Source organism: the organism of the source record quoted next, unplaced genomic scaffold (genome assembly GCF_019419815.1).
Source record: "Pyrus x bretschneideri cultivar Hongxiangsu unplaced genomic scaffold, Pyrus_bretschneideri_v1 Contig48, whole genome shotgun sequence".
NCBI classification, from domain to species: Eukaryota; Viridiplantae; Streptophyta; class Magnoliopsida; order Rosales; family Rosaceae; genus Pyrus; species Pyrus x bretschneideri.
In genome coordinates, this window is record NW_025999785.1 from 96,657 (window position 1) to 116,350 (window position 19,694).

Genomic DNA, 19,694 nt, shown 5'->3' on the forward strand with positions numbered 1-19,694 from the left:
GTGTCACCAGTCTGAAAAATGCTTGGGGCTTGTGAAATGCCTTAGAAGATAGGTTGTTATCTAGGCATGTAATCATTGAGTTGCCTTTTTCAACTACAGTCTATATAATCATTGATAAGATGGATGTGATCCGGGTGATAGCGACAGAAATTGGTCTCGTCATTCATTCTGAATACTGGTTGTTGTCGCAGTGTGCTAAAGAGTTACAACTCCACCAAGGGGAACATCTTCTATGGAGAAATATTAAAAGGAGTATACGACTTGTTACAGTCATATCACTCGGCTCTACTATTATTGCCGATAAGAAACCTCTCGAACTTCCTTTTTTTTTTTTTTTTTGCCGATCGGTCGTGCACGACTCCTAGTCTAGATTTGGTGAGTATGCTCAGGCCATCAACCTTTCTTGTTGGTGCCACAATTTGCATTCTCTTTATGTTTAGCAACTTGGCCTTGGAATAACAAATGGGTTTTCTGAGTAGGTCTTTGAAGGTCACGAAGGGATTTCTGTTCAAGTGAAAATTGAAATCCCTGCTAGCAAATCCTCTCATCAAAGCCTGGTAGGCAATGGCAACATTTGCACCTAGCATACTCATTATTGAAACAAGATATGTAATCCCTCAAGGACCGACCAGGAGCTTGCTTTACTATGGCCACAATCAGCCGATGTATATTGTCTCTTAGATATAACTAGTAAATGTGCCCGCGCGATGCCGCGGGACTTGAATACATGATGTTGAGCTGTATGATGAAGATATGTTTTATTTGAATAAATTTAACACTATGAAGAATGAAGAGAGGGATAGATGAGTGAATGGGGTTGATAAGATATGTAGTTTTGTTTTTATATACATTCAACTTAACTGATGTGAAAAGACATTGGTCAATTAACAGAACGAAACTGAACGTTTTGGTTCCTTAATAAGCAGAAGTAACATGTAGTTTACACAAATGTTGGCCTTGTAGTAAAGGTGGCAAAATAGATGTCATTTAAGTTAGGCACATGTTTGAGCAGTTGACAAAACATATAAAAACTATTTTGTTCTTATTCTAGCATCATAGTTTTGAAGCACAAACGCGCAAAGTAAAAACTATGCAAGATGTTTGTTTCCTTAAGAAACAGGAGTAACATGTTGTCCACACATATTTTGCCATTACATTTAAGATGGCAAAATATGTCTTGTAGGTTGGTTATCTATTTCAGTAGTTACCAAAAAACAAAAAGAGTGTTTCGTTGTTGTTGAAGCAGTCAAGTCCTTAAGCTAAAATGTTGAAAGGCAAAAAGATGTAGAAAGCCTTGCTGCAGTCGATCACGGAGATTGCGGTGTTAACTATTTCTGAGAGTGGACATCTTCCGCACTATAACAAAGAATATAAATCATAGTTTAACAAATGCTACCATGATGTTTGTTATGTAGGTGTATGCTGGAAAAACAAATTGTAATTTACCTATCTTTGGTTTTTTTGGTTTGAGATTTTGTTTTGAGTGTGGCTATCGGCACTTTGTCTGCTGGTTCAATTTTGGGGACAACCAGATTGTGGAATTCTTTAGCAATTCTAGCAGAATTGGTTGTGTCTGCTTGGTCGCTGCGAGGTTTTTTGCTGTCAATGAAGGTACAAATTTATAAGGTTAGAGAACATCTAAGGAAGGGAGAATGGGACCAGTGAAAGTAAACATAAAAACTGAAACACCCCCATCTCTCTGCAAATCTTACAAACAAAATCCCAAACGTAATCCTTGAAATCCAAACAGACCTAATTCAGAAACCGTTTCTCTCAGACACCCCATACCATAGAAAATGCACCCTACACCCCAAACATAATGCTCAGTGGCCAGATAACAATCAGTGCAGGTTGATCAAGATAGCACAACAATCCTCTAAAGGAAAACAAACAACGAATTGACTTCAAGAAGAATCTGTATCATTTATTCAGTGAAGCACCCAGAGTTGGAAAAGAGTAAAATTTAAATTGAAAAACAATAATCTAATAGAGACAAATTTATAACAGAAAACCATTAGAATCTTTACAGAAACCAACAAAAATGGCTGCAAGTTAAAATTCTTAAAATTTGATATTTGGCTTTAAATTTCCCTAATGTTTATAATAGTTAGTGAAAACAAAATTGGACACATCAGTAAGAATACACCGTTGTAACACGTTGCAATCATTAGTGCATGTATATAGAGACACATCTGAGATGGGAAAAAAGCCCAAAAAAAAAAACAATTGAAAACACTGCAAAATTAATATATAAAAGCAAATGAGTGCTGCTTCACCTATCTGAAATGAATGAAAGGCTTTACTGAAATGAAAGCCTACCAGGTGGAAATAGAAATAAACTATATAGTTGGGTTTTGTACATGGTTAGATCTTTGGTGTTCGGGAATTATGCTAAAAGGCAGACTAATCAAATGATTACGCTTAGAACTATAATGTTTGAATTTTTAAAAACTGTTAACTGATTGAAAAACCACACCATTTAAAGAATCGGTGGAGATCAGAATAAGTATGAAATACTGCATAGATAAATGAACAGGCATTTATATAATTTTTTTTCTCAGCATGGCAGCAACAATCAGAAAAAGAAAAGGAGAAAATGTATGGGATAAATTTAAAGTCTATTTGAAAGGTTCAATATATTTGTTTGTCCTTGCGGCAAGAAGTAAAGAAACATGGAAATCAGGTTGATTTCTTCTGTGTTAGAATTATTGATGCAGTGAATGCAGCACGGCCTTCCAGTGTTAAAATTATTGATACAGGTACAAAAACAACAAAAAATCATGTGCAATCGAATCAAGTGTTGAAAAAGCAAAGAAGAAGTAGATGTTCATTATGAAACCTATAGTAAGAAAAAACAGAGCTCAAATATGTTGGCTTGGTTTGCAATAGTATAGCTAGTAAGAATGCAAGTGGAAGAATTGTTCTGAAGAGAAATATATAATCAAAAGCAACTAAAAGTAAGCTATTGGAAGAAATTTAGAAACTCACAAACACCAGCACTAAGTCAGACGCAAGCTCAACACAATTTAAATAGTAAAAATTCAAATATATATATATATATATATATATATATATATATATACACACATATATGCTCTTGAATTGAGAACTTCATCAAAAGCATATATACATATATGCTCTTAAAACATAACAAACCAATAAAAAAAAAAGAGTTAAATGGAATCCCATGGTCAATGGGGTATCAAATTGTAAACACTATAAGTCTAAAATTGTAGTATACCTAAGAGAAGCATGGTTTGGAAGATTTACACATGAGATTTTAAAGCAAGAGAAAACTTTACCTGTCAGATTTGTCCGCTTCATTAGGAAACAATGCTCTTTTTGAAGTCTTTGTGGGTGCAACTAACTGGGGTTGTTGATTTGGTCGGTGAGAAGGCATCACTGGGCTGGGGGTCGCTTGAGTCATAATATGTGTTCCTACGGAGGGAGTAGGTGTTTTTGGTATGACTAAGGCAATTGTTGGGCTCGAAAGCGGTTGATCTTGGAGTAGTCCATGAACTATGAAGTCTGTCTTTCCAAAGTCAGTGTTTTGATTTCCAAAAGAGAGCTGAAATTGTTTTGTTGTGCCGACCAAATTTTTTAGAGTTGGTGGAAGTATGAAAGGATCCTGATGTCCATCTTCTATCACCAGAGTGTGGCAAGAAACACGAAGTATTTTTTCGGCATGTCTTCCTATCATGAGGAAGTTGTGCTGATTTGTGCTATCTTCCACAATAAGATCTATTTTGAACCTAGGTAAGATGAGGATATTTGGTTGTTAGGAAAACAATACTGGTAATAGCAATCTTGTGCGTAATGTACCAAATGCAATAGAACCACTGTAATGTAGGGTATGCATGTATAAAATGGATAGAAAGACAAATTATTTAGAATTAATTTACCTCACATCAACATATTGTGCAGAATGAGAAGTGTATGTTTGAAAGTTTTGAGTTAATCAATCATGGAACAACATTATAAGTTGATTTTAGCTGCTGGCTCTATAAAGTAGAAGCACAAATGGAAATGATGGTTCCCAAAGTGTGTAAAACATAGTTTAACAATTAATATGATGTTCAAAAGTTGTGCACTGGAAGTTTAGTTCCAAACTAATGAACATGTGTAAATATGAATAAGCACGACTAAAACACATAAAATAAGGATGAGTGCAATCCAATGACATAGAAAATAGATTGTTGTAGGCTACAATTCTTAATTGGAACAAATTTAAAAGGATATTTGACAATGGTCCTATTTAGAATCACAGCTGTTAAGCAGAAAGTGATAACCAAAGAAGAATTTTCGAAATGATTGTTGAATGAATTTTTTATAGCAAGGCCTGTGATGCACACCATAGGGGCATCCTTTGTATGGATGAAGGATCATTTATGTATTATGTAATCCTTGGGGAGACGACTTATTTGTCATAATCGCAAGATAATAAAAAAGGATTCAGCAACGTATTATAAGCATCATATGTAAAATAGGGGTAAAAGTATATTACCATGGTTCGGGTAATTTGTTTATGAACCCATGTTCATTGCACTCAAACGATTCAGAGTTTTTCTTGACAACTTTATGGCAAGACGGGCATGATTTGTACCACCAGCCCTTAGTCAAATCGAATTCAACAATAGTTGCTTGGCATACGAAACTTGCATTCTGTTATGGAAACATGAGGTTTTGAAATTAACTTTGCAAACATGGAGTATAAACAGATAGAGAAGCAAAGCAAGAGATGGTCAAGTTAGATGCAGCACGAAAATCTATTAGTAAAAAGAGGTGATTTCAGTGAATAGTTTGGTGATGACAAACTAACCTTGTGCAAGGCAGGATCAAGTAAAAGCAATTCGTCAATTGTTTTTGACTCAGTAGTAGCACTGACTGCACGGCCCGTATACATCTCAGCTGAGGTGGGCAGGATTTGAAGAGGTGATCTGCTATGCTTAAACCTGTTTTGTGCATGTTTAGGGTGAGAAAAATTAATCGAAGAAATATAAACGAAAAAGTTATTAAAGAAGGGTTGTTGATTTACTTGTGTTTGTATTCAGAGAGTTGTGGAATCTCTGGATTGAAAACACAAACGGTTGATCCTGTGCTTCCGAGAACAGGTTTTCCTGTAAATATGAGATAACAATTAACAAACTGAAACTTTAAGTAGTTAGATAATGTATGGCAGGGTATAACCTTGGTATTGTTTTACTTTCAGGCTTGTGAAAGCACAAAATACGGGTGGCAAAAGTTCTTGTATTCCACTGCTCTCAAAACCTGTTGCAGCCTCTCCCCATAAGGTTATTCTCACTGTTTCGTCTCTGTAAGTAATACAAAAGATGATGGTTTGGTATATGTCATAAATAGGGTGGCATATACATAATATTTAGAGTTTAACATAAATAGAAATTACCTAATGTTTTGCAAGTTTAGATTTCTCTTCTTTGCAACTCTTGTGTTCTGGATAGTGATTTCTTCAGTTGGCTGCACAGCCGTTAGGCAACCAAACACATCTACATATAATATTTAATGGGAGGAATGAGTGGACACTGAAGGCAACAAAAACATATAAATGATCAACTTAGATGTTTGAGCGGCACTTGAAACTAAATTTGTTACCTGTAAGCTCAACATCGTTGTCGATTCTCTGATGAAGTTGATTAAGCTCAATTAAATTGAACCAGTGCATTGGGAGTTCTTGACTTGTTTTGTGAATAGGAACGATTGTGGTTTTCCTATTCAATTCAATGATAGCTGCATGAGGGACAACCTTGCTTGATCTCTTGTTGTGAATGACACGAAATTTGTTGATTTCATATGCATTGCCGACACTTAGACGGTCCAAAAAAAATTGGATGTCTCGACCGTTGATGGTTCCGTGAACCGCATCTCTCTTTTAGAAGGAGAATTTTAAGATTAGACATAATACTAAATGAGTGGGATAACATTTAATGCATATAGTTTAAGAATCACGTAAACATGCAATATAGTCTAGTTGTGACTACTTAGATAGCATTTAAGATCATATGCAAGATAACAGTGGAGATTATTCAAAGAATCAAATCGGTAGTAGTTGAAGCAACCTTGCAAAATGACATTTAGTTTGATTTGTATAGGTTAAAAAACAACGAAGAAAAATTAAGGAAAAGAAGACTTGATAGTTCATACTTAGTTTTGTTTCTAGAGTCATAAAAGCTTCCTCAAACAGAACAAAATATAATATTTGTAGTGAAATCCAAAGATAGGAAAAGTGTGCATGGTGCACTGTGAATTTTTTTTTGTTTTTTTTGAACAAAATTTATTGAAAGCCATGCCATCATATGGAGAAAATAGGTTTTTCATTTGTTGTTTATCTGCATGAACTTTTTAACCCAGTATAAATTTAATGTTAAGCCCAAGATCATATCTAGTGAAACAATTAATCAGACAAATGGTAATTATGTAAGCGATGCATAATTGGGTAGCAAAGTGTATAAATCAGTTTCTTCGTGGAATTTAGTCTATGTTTGATTACAAAGTTTGTTGTATTGAGAACATGGCATGCACATTTGGATACGTAAAAATGCTAGCATTCAACGATAAGTAAGAAGGTGTAAAAATCTTACATCCTTATCAACGAAGACGCAATCAAGACTTATAGGTTGAGGATTGTCTCCAATGCTTTTCGTGACCCATATTCTGCATACCCTGATGTGGAGTTTGTTTGCTGGCTGGTATGGCGTCAGAAAACGAATTGCTTGCTCCTCCATTAATCTAGATATATAAACAATTTAGGAACAAATTAAATTCAAAATTGAATAACGTGATTTAACAAATAAGTAGTGAAGTCATGTTTACAAAAATAAACAAATGGACAAAATAATAATACAAAGTTATACCTTCTTGTAAATGTTTTAAAACATCTTTATAAACTATGTTTTTTGTATAACCGTAAGGCATGTCGCTATTGTGAGCAATAACGATTTTGAGACCCTTTTTTGAGGTGACTCTGGATAGCGCAACATATAGTTGTCCATGTGAAAAAACAGTTTGCGATAGATATAGGCCAACAATTTTTAAGGATTGTCCTTGGCTTTTGTTGATTGTCATCGCATAACAAAGTTTAAGGGGGAATTGTCGCCTTTGTAGAGTAAAGGGATATTTATGCTGAGATGATTCAGTAATTATCCTGGGGATATAAACTTTTTCACCAATGTTGCTTCCCGTTATGATTGTTGCTTGTATAATTCTGTCGTTCAATTGCATCACAACCAATCGTGTTCCATTACACAATCCACTGCTTTGGTTTAAATTTCTAAGCAACATCACTGGGGTGCCAACTTTCAAATCTAACTTGTGGTGCGGTAAACCAGGTAAATCAAGTTGGTTTAGAAATTCATTTGGATAAAGCACATCTAAATTTTCTAAATTTTCTGTTGAAGAAGTGACTGAATCAAAACTGAGATAGGTACGATTTTCGCCGGGCACCATACCCAACATAAAAGCGTTTATTTCAGTTGTTGTATCATTTCGTGGTGTGACAATAGCTCTTTCTTTCAAATATGGCACATCTCGGAAATTAGTTTTGAAATTCGTATACACAGCTGAAACCATAGCTTTGATAGGATCTTCATCAAAATGGATAAGGAATTGTTCTGGAATTTGAACCCAAGAGCTTTCTTCATTAGTTGAAGGTAAAGAGTTGGTAGCAGTATCGTTGCCAATGTCTAATATCCACTTTGCAAAATGAGCGAGTTCTTGTTTTTCTCTTTCGTCCAAACTTGGTTTCGAAAGCCTCATGTTTTGCTTCAAACAAAATTTTGTTAAATATGGCCAAAGGTATGAACTCGTCAATGAAGCTTCGACAATGTCAGCAACACTTCCGTTTGGAACAACAGGAAGAATTTGTCTGAAGTCACCTCCAAAAAGAATCGGCTTACCTCCAAACGGCAAATGGTCAAAACCTGGTTTTGACCCCTTAAGAACATCACGAAAGGACCTATCTAGGGTTTCAAAACATCGTTTATGATTCATAGGGGCTTCATCCCAAATAATGAGAGCAGCTTCAGTGATTAGTTTTGCAAGATGAGTCCCTTTTTTAATTTCACAAACCGAGCAATCTGTGATGTTGATAGGAATTTTAAATCTAGAGTGAGCCGTTCTTCCACCAGGAAGTAAGAGGGAGGCAATTCCAGATGAAGCCACTGCTAAAACAATTTGATTTTGGGATCTAATTCTAGCCATGATGGTGGTCCACAAAAAAGTTTTGCCTGTTCCACCATGACCATGTACAAAAAACAGGCCAGATCTGTTGTTGTGAATTGTTTGTATGACACTGTCATAAACATATTTTTGCTCTTTATTTAACAGCCTGAATAGGTTTGAGTGCTCATGTTTTAGTGAGTCAACATTGTAATCTAACTCTTCCCTCAAACTCCTATTTGTAATTCTATCCATCATCAACTTGTTTGGTTGTGGTAGGTGATGCTTTGACAAAGAGCTATTCGAAGCAGCAAACAATTTCTCTAACTCGTACAAAAGTGAGTTTCTAAGTTGATCTTGGTACTTAGAGACATCTTGTAGGCCAAAAGCATTCATCATGTTTTTCGAAATGTCATCACACATCGTTTTCCAATGTGTTTCAAATAGAGTTGATGGATTAGCAACATTACAAAAGAGAACCAATGTGACAAACAATTGCCTTAATTGAAAGGATGACGCAGTGACAACCGCTTCTAACATAGCACTATTCCATTCCTTATCATCCCCTAATAATCCAAGCGAGGTGCATGCAGCTTGGAATGTGGGTTCAAGAATGCCTTTGACGGTCCTTAAATCATTAAAACTAAAGCTGCCTTTTTGGTAATTTAATAGCAACCTCAAATAGTATAATTCACCCGCAGCAGGGTGAATATACGCAACCCTTCCTAGAGATCTACCTCTTTTTCTACGGGTCCACTGTTTTTCATCATTTTTCCAAACATACTTGGTAGGAAACTCAACGTAAGCTAACGTACGTGCATCAGGGTCTTGGACATTGGTTTGAAACCACTGTGTTAACATAGTGCTTTCAAGATTTGGGTGGTTAACAACATGGTTTAGATCAGCAGTCTCTCTAAAAACAACATTTTGGTCAGATGGAAGGTGTACAGACAACCTCTCAACCGATGGTTCTCTAAAATGAATGTGAAATTGTAACAATCTCCACACTGCTTCGTATGGGCATAAGTATCTACAGTTTAGGTAAGCCACAACCTCATCAAACTCGTCATCCTGAAAAACAGCTCTAGTTCGATCAACACCTTTAGTTATGTACTTAAAAAGATACTTAATGAGTGTTGATTGACAACATGATTCAACGTTTATATGTGCTTGATACTTCAACAATAGCTCACGGTTGTAAGGGACAACAAATGTATTATCTAGCTTGATTCCGTTTTTTAGAACAAACAGATTTTGTATATCTCGACGCTTATATGCAACGAAACCCTCTGTGGAAAAAGTGGTTTCACTTGTGAAAGATTTAGGAAATTTTTTTGAACATTTGTTTTCTTTCATGCAAGGTGAAAATTGATTCGCAACACCACATGGGCCGTGGATCATGTACTGCGAAACTGCATCATACCCAGCTTTGTCACGTTCTTCATCAGGAAGCTCAGCCGAAATGATAGAATCAACATCGTAAGGAGAATGACATTTATAATGTTGATTGACCCATAGCAAGATATGACAATGAGGAAGACCTCTTTTTTGGAACTCAACCGTGTAAATCACTGTTTAAAAAAAAAAAAAAATATGCAGGAGTATCAAAACCATAGACTCTTAGGACTTGCAGTGATAAAATAGAAACAAATAAAAGGAAAAAATTGGTCAACAATAAAGAACTAACCAGATTCGACATCGCCAAAAGGTTTTCCTGATTTGAGGTATTTAATCAAATGGTCAAGTTTTGCTTTAAAAATTCTGGAAATTAAATCTGGCCTGTCTTCAGCTTTACAACCAGGTTTATCACGCAGATCTTCAATAATTTCAGGCCATTTAGCATTGCATGTGAAAGTGATAAATAAATCAGGATTTCCAAGGTGGCGACATATAGCCATGGCATCTTGATAATTATTTATCATATATCTAACACTGCCAGTAAATGAAGTTGGGAGAATGACCCTTTTGCCAACAGAAGAACTGGTTGCATTTCCTGCTTTGAGCGCTTCATGAATTCCTTTAAGACCTTCTGTTCTAAAAGAATCTTGATTTGCCCTAATGAAATCTAACCTATCTTCTTCAAGTGTGGCATATGCATCAACTAAGTATTGTTGAAACAATCTGCCGCCTTTCAACAGGGTGTCACTATGTCCTGGTCTATCTTGAATTTGATAACCCAAAAATGCTCTCATTGATACCCCCCCAGTCTTTGGTTTTTTGCCCCTAAAATTTGGATTCCAAGGAAGACCTTTCCGGTACCCATCTTGACCGTATGGGAAAAGAAGAGGATATTGTAGAGCCATGTATTTAGGATGTAACTTTGTGATTCTTTGGAGGCCATCTGTCCTATGCTCCACAACAATATCTCTTTCGGTGTGAAATTGGCCAATGTCCCCAACTATTAAGCCACCTATCTCGTCACATGTTGGCAAATTGTATTGTACATCATGGTTACTCTGTGCACCGTACAAACGTAGACGTAAATTACTTGTGGACCTTTCATCAATTCTATCCCTGGCTTGCCTAAAAAGTTGAACAACCTCATTACACTCGTCTAGCATTTTAATGAGGCCACTAACAACCGTTTGATCGAGTTTTTCAGATGCTTCTGATCTGTTCAAACAACCGATACGATTACTGACTTCATTTTGAGTGTCATAAATGTAGAGCTGTGCAAATTTAGGATTGTCGCCTTCTGGAGGCAACAAAGAACCCATCAAATGATGCACTTGACCATTAATTTTAAAAACATATGGACCTCGACCTTTGTTGATCGATGGATCAACTTTGGCCCCCATTGAAGTTAATGCCATCATTGAATTATACGATCTAATATTTCTTTTAAACTGTAAAAAGCTTTGAGAATTTGTGGGGTTTAACAATTCATCCAAAAAAATGGGTGTGGGTTTAGCACGTGGGAATTGAACTTTTTGACTCATGCAACACGCAGTAAACTGCGGGGTAGAAATAGAAGAAGTACGCTCAGGATGGTTCTTTGTCTGCTCTGCAGACCAAAATAGAGCACTGCAATATTGACATTGGCAATTTCTTAATCCAAAATCAACATATTCTGGATCAATCCCTATAAAAACAATGAATAATAGAAGCATACATCAAACCAATTGATAGAAGTTAATTAACGAAGATAAGCCAAATTTTGAAATCAGCAGCAAAATGTAAACAAAGTTATATTGAAAGAGTGCATACTCTTTCTTTTTTTCTGATAGGTGGCCTGCCCAGTGATGAGCGGGTTTTTAACAGAATGAATAGTTGGAGCATCTTTGGCTAACAACCGGCGCATAGTGGCATGGTCAGCAAGAAAAAGGGGTACAGAAATTTGATGAGAACTTGTTCCAGCTGCTGAATGTGAGGTAAGAAGACCTCGAACAGGAGTATGTTGTTCAAAACTTGATGTAAATGTTTGGGGAGGGTTGTTTCCTTTGTTTAAAAATAGTAAAGAGGTTGAAGTATTGTTGTATTCGTCGTCATAACTGATGGGAACATCTTGTAATACGATATCATCAAGATTAACAACCGCAATAGATGTAGGCGAATCAGCACGCTCAGTTCTAGCGGCATTCCTAGATAGCCCTATTCTTCTAGACATAAATCTACATAAACGGAAAAAACCACAAAGCAATGGTTTACTTTCTAACAGAAGGAATGTGATGATGAAACAACTATCTTAACCATATGAAATGAGCGGTGAACCAAAACCCATTCAAGCAAGAGGTTATCAGTATCGCAAACACTTTGTTAACATAATAGTAAAAACATAATCCTAATCTTTTTAGATTAGAATGAAGAATAGAGACAATTGATTTGTAATTGCTTCCTTAAATAGTGTGGTTTGTCAGTGCAGAGTGGAAAATTAATGATTAAAGTGAATGATGATTGCAAAAAAATGGTGATAAAGGAAAGCAGCATAAATATTGAATAACGACGTTACTATGATCCAAAAAAGCATGCATAGACGATTGAACATGTAAACCGAGAAAAGAGTAACAATAAAAAATAAAAAGTTAAAGGCTCTTTAAAGGGACAAAAATCTAACCGTTGTAGAGACGAAAGCGTAGCTGTGAATGAATGCCACGAAAGAACAGTGCAGGACTCCAACGATAAAAACAAAACCTAGAGAAATAGGAAGACAAAATATAAACACATATATAATCAAAGAGAAGCCAAAGACAGAACAAACATCGAACTATAAAAACTAATGCACGGCTCAACGACATTAATATAAGACATGCATTTATAAATTTGATAGAAACAAACAAATTATTTAGGTTTGACTCACTTTAGACCGATAGATAGTGCAAGATGAAAAGTGTATATTTAAGAGTGTAAGCCCTTAATTTCCAACAATAAATATATTTTAACAGTCGAAGACGGAGTTGCACCTCACGTAGTTAATCAACAACATATGTAGAAACATTTGTGATGGATGCTAAAGGATATGCATCATTTGAGAGTTCGAAGATTAAAGCTTGCATTCAGTATATGTTAGATCCTGTAAACGTTGGAAAACTTTTTCATTAAATATGTTTAGGGAAACGTAGAAATCTATGATGCGATTCCATTGTTCCGTTTCACAAAGTTTGTAGGTTGGACTCTTATTAAACGGTGAGCTTGATACAAATTATTAATGATAGATATACTCTAGGATGTTTGGAGTTTAAGCACTACCACTTAAACATGTCAACAATACTCCAGGATGTTTTGAGTTTAAGCACCACCACTTAAACATGTCAACACGTCGATAAGTTGACTGGAACAACTTTATTTATAAGAAATAAAAATTGAAAAGAATCATGAAAAATCTGTGATGGTGGAAAAAATGGATTGAAATCACTCCAAGGTAAGTAAACATAAGAAACATTTTATCACGGTCATAATTCAACTTGAAATTCCTGTCTAACGTGATGAACAACTTTGTATCCATAGCTGAAGACCCTAAAAATGTAAACCCCTAATCCATACTTTTAAATTGACACCCTCTAATAAAATCGTATCCAACTGTATGAATCACTTTGAAGTAGTTAAAAACCATTAAGTTGAGAAGTCATTAAAGATCCAAACATTAAAATCATTGTAGAGGAACAGTGAGGTGACCAATGTCGGCTGTTTTCACAGTTATCAACACAACTACGAAACCATGAGCATTAATCTTGCCACCTAGGCAAACCTCACCATCTCTAAACCCACCCTTTGCACACCGCAAGGACCTTTTCTATTTACAATTGTTGCATTGTTTGCATAATATGATGCCTTCCATATTCAAATAGTTACATACCAACCGAGAATAATAATATAAATTCGTCGCTCACCCCTTTTTCCCCATTTGAAAAACCACCCGAAAAACCACATTAATTACCATAGTTTTCAAGAATTCAGATATGGCTGCAAAGAATGAACTAACACAGCATAAAACATATGTGTTGGAGTAACCAATTAAAAATTGTTGAAGGACCAACCAAAATTTTCAAAGTTAAAAATGAGAATAGAATCTTCATAAAAACAACTAAATTTGCAATTTAAAAACAAACGAATAATATCAAAACATTAATAGAAGAACTGTTTTATTAGTGTATAACCAACAAAGAAGCATGAGTCAAATGATCGTATCAAGAAAAAGAGAAATGGAAAAAATATATAAGCAGAGAAACATATTCCTAGCACGCCAACACTTCATCCTTGAACGGTAAAAGGGTTAATTGTTTACATTATTGATGTTATGACCAAACAAAAGAGGTTTACATGGCGTTTATCTTATCTAACACCCGTTAAGTCTCTATACATTGAAAACCTAGAAGGATGTTACGGTGGAGGCAAGAAAGAGCAACAAAATTCCAATTTTGTAGCAACAACCAAACTTGTAGATCCCACCGAAAACCCGCCAAAAAATATGTTAAACTTCTTCATTCAACGGAAGTTGTTCTTTCGGCGAATTACTACGATTTTCAGGCGAATGGATAGTGTGGACGACCAATTTGTTTCGGTTTGCACCCTTACCATAAACACGCAAACCCATCCTTGTTTTTTCTATTTTGACTTCTTCCTTTGTACTGGGTCCTGGGGGAGTTTCTCTATATATCTGTATCCTTCTTCGAATCTTGTTATTGTTTCGAGCCTCAATCAGTTCCTTTAAATTTTTAACCAAAACTCCTCCTAGAATTTGTTGTTCGCTTCGATCAATCTCTTTGACCATTTTATCTATCCTGAATCACAAATTAAATATAGTGTCAATACTTATGTTTTTTAGAAAAATCTGTTTAGCTTGTAGGTCTTAGAATAACACAGTAAAAAAATTTAAAAATTTAAATATAGAAGCGGTGAGTTTTTTGGAAATAACTTAGATTTGTTCGGAGAGCGTAGTTATTAACAGCACTTATTAATGTACTTTGGCACGGATGAGAGGGTTGACTCTTAGGAAAACCTAACGAAAACACCAACCACACCAAGCACACCAACCAAGCAAAGTAACTAAGGTTTGAAGAGTGGTTTGGAAGATTCCAAACGCGACAAAGAAAGAAAGCAATTGACAAAAAAAAAACATATAAAATGGCTAACAACATTCGATTAAGAATTAGGAACACTCGGTTAAAGCAAAATCATAGATGACACCAATGTACCTTTGAACAATAATAGAATGGTTGAGACTAAGTTAAAACCAACAAAAACAAAGAAACCAATGAACTTGTGAAGTATCAAAAGATCACAGAGATAACGAAGAATGAAAACAAAGCAGGTAGCAAACGAATGACATAAGCTGATAAAACCAAACAATCGACTGAAACATGATAAATCTGCATTAACACAACCAGAAAGCACGGGGAAACAATGTATCTTAGTTTAGGTGACATACCAAAGCCTTGATTCAGATGCAATAGGTGCGGATCCCTAGATGAAAGGCAGCAAGAAGAGCAGATCACAACGTTGCAATAACACCTTGATCTAAACTACAACAAATCAATGAGATTGAGAGTTAGAATTTGAAGCGCAAACAAATGGATACAGGAAAAGTAACTCAATTTGTGACAGTGCAACGGACTCTAACTGGGACAGTTCAATGGACTTAATGTACGACAAATTCACATTTAACGAAAGAAAAGTTGATTATAATGGGAATGCATCTTCTGTCACCATATTAATTTAAAGGCCTAAAGTAAGGATGAGGTATCGTAATCGGTTTTGAATTAGTACAGGGGTTAGAGCTTGAGAACTTTGGTTTTAGAAGGAATAGGCTAAATTGAGCCAATAATGGTTCACGACCTAGCATCCATAGCACATTACACTTCATGTACAGCCTAAACTAATAGAAAATATCAAAAATTGTCGAAAACAAACACTAATTTTTTAGAGCCTGAACTGATACAAATTAGAAACACCTCAATTCGCTTGCCTTCATTATTCACTTTATATCTTAAGAATAATGACTAAATAGTTTTAAATATTAAACATTCCACAATCAAAAAGATTAAACACTTGAATCAGTACTAATAGTCATTTCACCCAAATTCATGATTGCAAGATCCTTAATATAGTATGTCTTGACAACAGATTCAATGATCATATTATATGCATGGATGTAAAAAAACAGATGCATATATAGTTATATACACATCTATGCATGCATACCTATAGAGGTATGTACATACACACACAGATGCATACATACACATGTATATACACATGTATATATGCATACATATACATATAGCTATGCAGATGCTTATACATATATTTAGAGATATTCTTAGGTATATATTGATAAATATACTATTTTGGCTAAACCGAAGTTGAGCAGACATAATACAAATAAGGAAATTATGGATTTTAGAACAACAAATAAATTTTGGCCAGCATCTGTCCAGAATATATTAAAATACAGAACATGCATGAGGAATTATGTTTTACATTATCTCACTTGATATGATATTCAAAGGAAAAATAATTTTGACAGGAGTGCGAAATATTTGAGAAAAGATAAAAAAAGATTGGATCTTAAATAACATTGATTAGTCTAAATTAATACCTTCCACTATATGAGAAAAATTAGATTGTTTCTCCATTTCTTAAAGACAGAAACCTCACTCTAACATTGTACGAAACAGTGCACTCAACAGCCTAATCTCCCCAACACCCAACTAAACAGCCTATAAACATCCATTAGAATTTTAAAGAAAACAAAGGGTAAATCTCAGAAGGGTTTAACTGACGACCAGTCATTTATGCTTGATAATGTTCTGAATTTTTAAAAACTGTTAACTGATTGAAAAACCACACCATTTAAAGAACCGGTGGAAATCAGAATAAGTATGAAATACTACATAGATAAATGAACAGCCATTAATAAATTTTTTTTTCTCAGCATGGCAGCAACAATCAGAAAAAGAAAAGGAGAAAATCTATGGGATAAATTTAAAGTCTATTTGAAAGGTTCAATATATTTGTTTGTCAAACTCAGTGATCAAACTTCATACTCATGCTTTCCAAAAAGAAAAGAAAACGAAAAACTGAAATCATTGACAAATCCAAGCAATATAGTAGCTACTATTAAGATCCAAAACGAATTGTGGAAAGTATGGGGACCAAACACTATTAGAAGTTGGAAAGATATGATGATGCAGCAGTTTGACAACACAGTTTGGGAAACTTTGGGTAGGAAATATGCTCGCAAGGAAAACCGACAATGAGTGAGTATGACTCTCAAAGCTGGTTATGTCTAAATTACTAAATTACCATGATCGTTGTTGGTTCGTTTTCACCGATGGTCTACTTTGTATTCAAGTTCTTGTAAAGAAAATTGGTCTTTTAACATGCTCTTTTCTAAATTTAAAAAAGATCGTAATTTATTAATAAATTCAATTCCCAAATTGAAATTGCAAAGAAAATAGATCTGTTAGATGCTCATGTCTTTCTTGGTACAGATACTCATATTGTTTTTAATTAGCATCACACATCATGATATTAAAGTTCTAATCATGTTAAACCTATGCCATGTAGCATATGCATTCAACTCAATACCCTAAAATTACAGCCAAAATTAATTGATATTATGAAGAAGTTGAGACTTTACCAAAGCAGCAAGGTAGCAGTTGCAAAATTCAGAGTCAAAAGCTTTCACTTTGTTTCGATCTGCAAAATACCAAAAAGACATTTACGATTGAGGAAAGAAAACACATTTGATTAAAGAATGCACTTCAGCCATTATCAAATTGTCAACCGAGCGTAATGTATAAAACTATACAAATTTACACAACCAAACTTTATACTTTTTATCAGCGAAAAAAACAGCAATTTACCTAACAATAAACATGAAATTACATATTCAAATTGATTCGACAGTTTTTAAAGATTCAAAAACTGAACCAACAGACATTTTTTTTAATATCAAACTCATTGTGTCATCTGAATTCACTTGTATACATAAGCTACCAATGCAATCACTCTGCTACCACATTTGGTAAGCTATTAATAGCAGAGGAAAAAAAAATTTACAGAACAAACTCGCAATCAAAATGAGTTACGATCTGAAATAAGAGCATAGCGATCAAACTATTCGATAAGAAACGATGAATCAAAGCAATTTTCTATCAAACAACTAAGGACCTAACTTGTAACGTCTATAGGGTAACCTACACTTAAAAGAATTAACCATGCCAAAAGCACGGTATAAATGAACTAAATTACGAACTCGAGAAATAAAAAGCGTAAACGTTAAACAATTTAAAAGAAAAGAAAACAGCCTTTACTTCGGCTCTTGTTTCCTTCCCCTTTTCTTTTCCCAGATACTTCCTAGTGGGAAATATAAACCTTTAATTAAGTGAACACGTCAGCCAAAAAATTGACAGGATTAGAGCAAAAGAAAGCAACTAAGAGGTCTAACTTATGTGGTTGAGCACTCTGGGTTACCAAAGATATAATATACATACACATACATATATACGCATATACATGTATATATACGTACGTATATATACATACGTACGTATATATGTATGTATGCATACATACATACGTATATATGTATATATGTATACATACGTATATATGTATATATGCATACATACATACATATATATATTTATGTATATGTACATATATATATATATATATATATGTATATATAAGCATTCGTTAAACTTTAGACGTATGCAAAAGTTTTGATAATGTTAAACCAATGAGACCTTAAATAGATATTCCATACATAGAAAAATTACCATATTTGGTTACAACATTAATATCCATAAGCCAAATTATTCATATGTGAACATAGGCATCTGTAAAGTCTGAAAAACATTGGCTTGTTCATGACTTATAATCAAATACTGCATGAAAGTAATAAGAAATGTAAATCTATATTAACAACATGCCTGAGTCATCTTCTACACGAACCTCAATTAAATGACAGAAGTAATAATTAGCAAATAGTAATTGTATAGCTTCAGTCTTATCAGAATGCAATCATGCTGAACTCTAATTGAAGGTCTAATAGCCATGCATCTTTGCAAATATACAATTATAAACCATCAGAAAAGAACATGACAGATTCAAACCATTATGCAAAAACAGCAAGAGACTTTCACACAATAACAGAATTGCATAGACAAAATTTAAACCAAAAAAAAAGAAAGAACTATCGGACCTATGGAGAAACAGAGGTTACAAAGAACATTTGATAAACAATTAAAAACACTGGGTTAGATAAGAATCACATAGACCCAGAGACTTTCACACAATAACAGAATTGCATAGACAAAATTTAAACGAAAAAAAACGAACTATCGGACCTTTGGAGTATCAGAGGTTACAAAGATAATGAAGAATGAGAAACAAAGCTTAGAACAAACGTATAATATAAGCTGAAATAACCAAACAGTCATGTTAAAAATTATAAAATCGCACTGTCTGAAATGGAAAGCATGGGGAAACAATGTATTGAAGTTCAGGACATACCAAAGGCTTGATTGAAATCTAATGGCTCAGAACCCCTTGATTAAAGGCAACAGCAAGAGCAGATTATGATTCTATGATGTGAGCGCGATCTAAACTACAAAAAGCAGTGAGACTGAGATTAAGAATTTGAAGTGCAAACAAACAGTTACAATAAAAGTAACTTAAATTGTGATCGTATAACGGACTCAATCTGTGAAAGTTCACCAAATAAAGGGCAAGTCTCAGAATATTAAACATAAAAACTGAAACACCCCCATCTCTTTGCAAATCTTACAAACAAAATCCCAAACGTAATCCTTGAAATCCAAACAGACCTAATTCAGAAACCATTTCTCTCGGACACCCCATACCATAGAAAATGCACCCTATACCCCGAACATAATGCTTAGTGGCCAAATAGCAATCTGTGCAGGTTGATCAAGATGTCACTAATTAGTTTTTGTGAACAGATGGTTAACCATTTTGCCAAATTTTTTTTTGCAGAAAGTGGACCATGTTTAACTTTAAAAGACAATCGCTATTTTGCCTAGACAGATTGCATCACCAATGGCTTGTCACATTTT

The 19,694-nt window shown here is 34.6% G+C and overlaps 2 protein-coding genes across 2 annotated transcripts; both read right to left on the reverse strand.

Moving 5' to 3' along the window:
* Positions 1-1,087: 1,087 nt before the first annotated feature.
* LOC125470025 (replication protein A 70 kDa DNA-binding subunit-like) lies at positions 1,088-19,142 on the reverse strand. Its single transcript, XM_048568370.1, has 12 exons — positions 19,132-19,142; positions 12,227-12,303; positions 6,597-6,744; positions 5,611-5,884; positions 5,405-5,504; positions 5,188-5,312; positions 5,036-5,117; positions 4,820-4,952; positions 4,505-4,662; positions 3,303-3,752; positions 1,447-1,599; positions 1,088-1,356 (listed from the first exon to the last, which is right to left on the reverse strand). Exons 3-12 carry the CDS (start codon positions 6,738-6,740, stop codon positions 1,329-1,331), a joined length of 1,647 nt encoding a protein of 548 aa, XP_048424327.1. The 5' UTR covers positions 6,741-6,744; positions 12,227-12,303; positions 19,132-19,142; the 3' UTR covers positions 1,088-1,328.
* On the reverse strand, positions 8,981-12,220 carry LOC125470024. Its single transcript, XM_048568369.1, has 2 exons — positions 11,380-12,220; positions 8,981-11,254 (listed from the first exon to the last, which is right to left on the reverse strand). The coding sequence occupies exons 1-2, from the start codon at positions 11,777-11,779 to the stop codon at positions 9,855-9,857; spliced, it is 1,800 nt and encodes a 599-aa protein (XP_048424326.1). The 5' UTR covers positions 11,780-12,220; the 3' UTR covers positions 8,981-9,854.
* Positions 19,143-19,694: the final 552 nt, after the last annotated feature.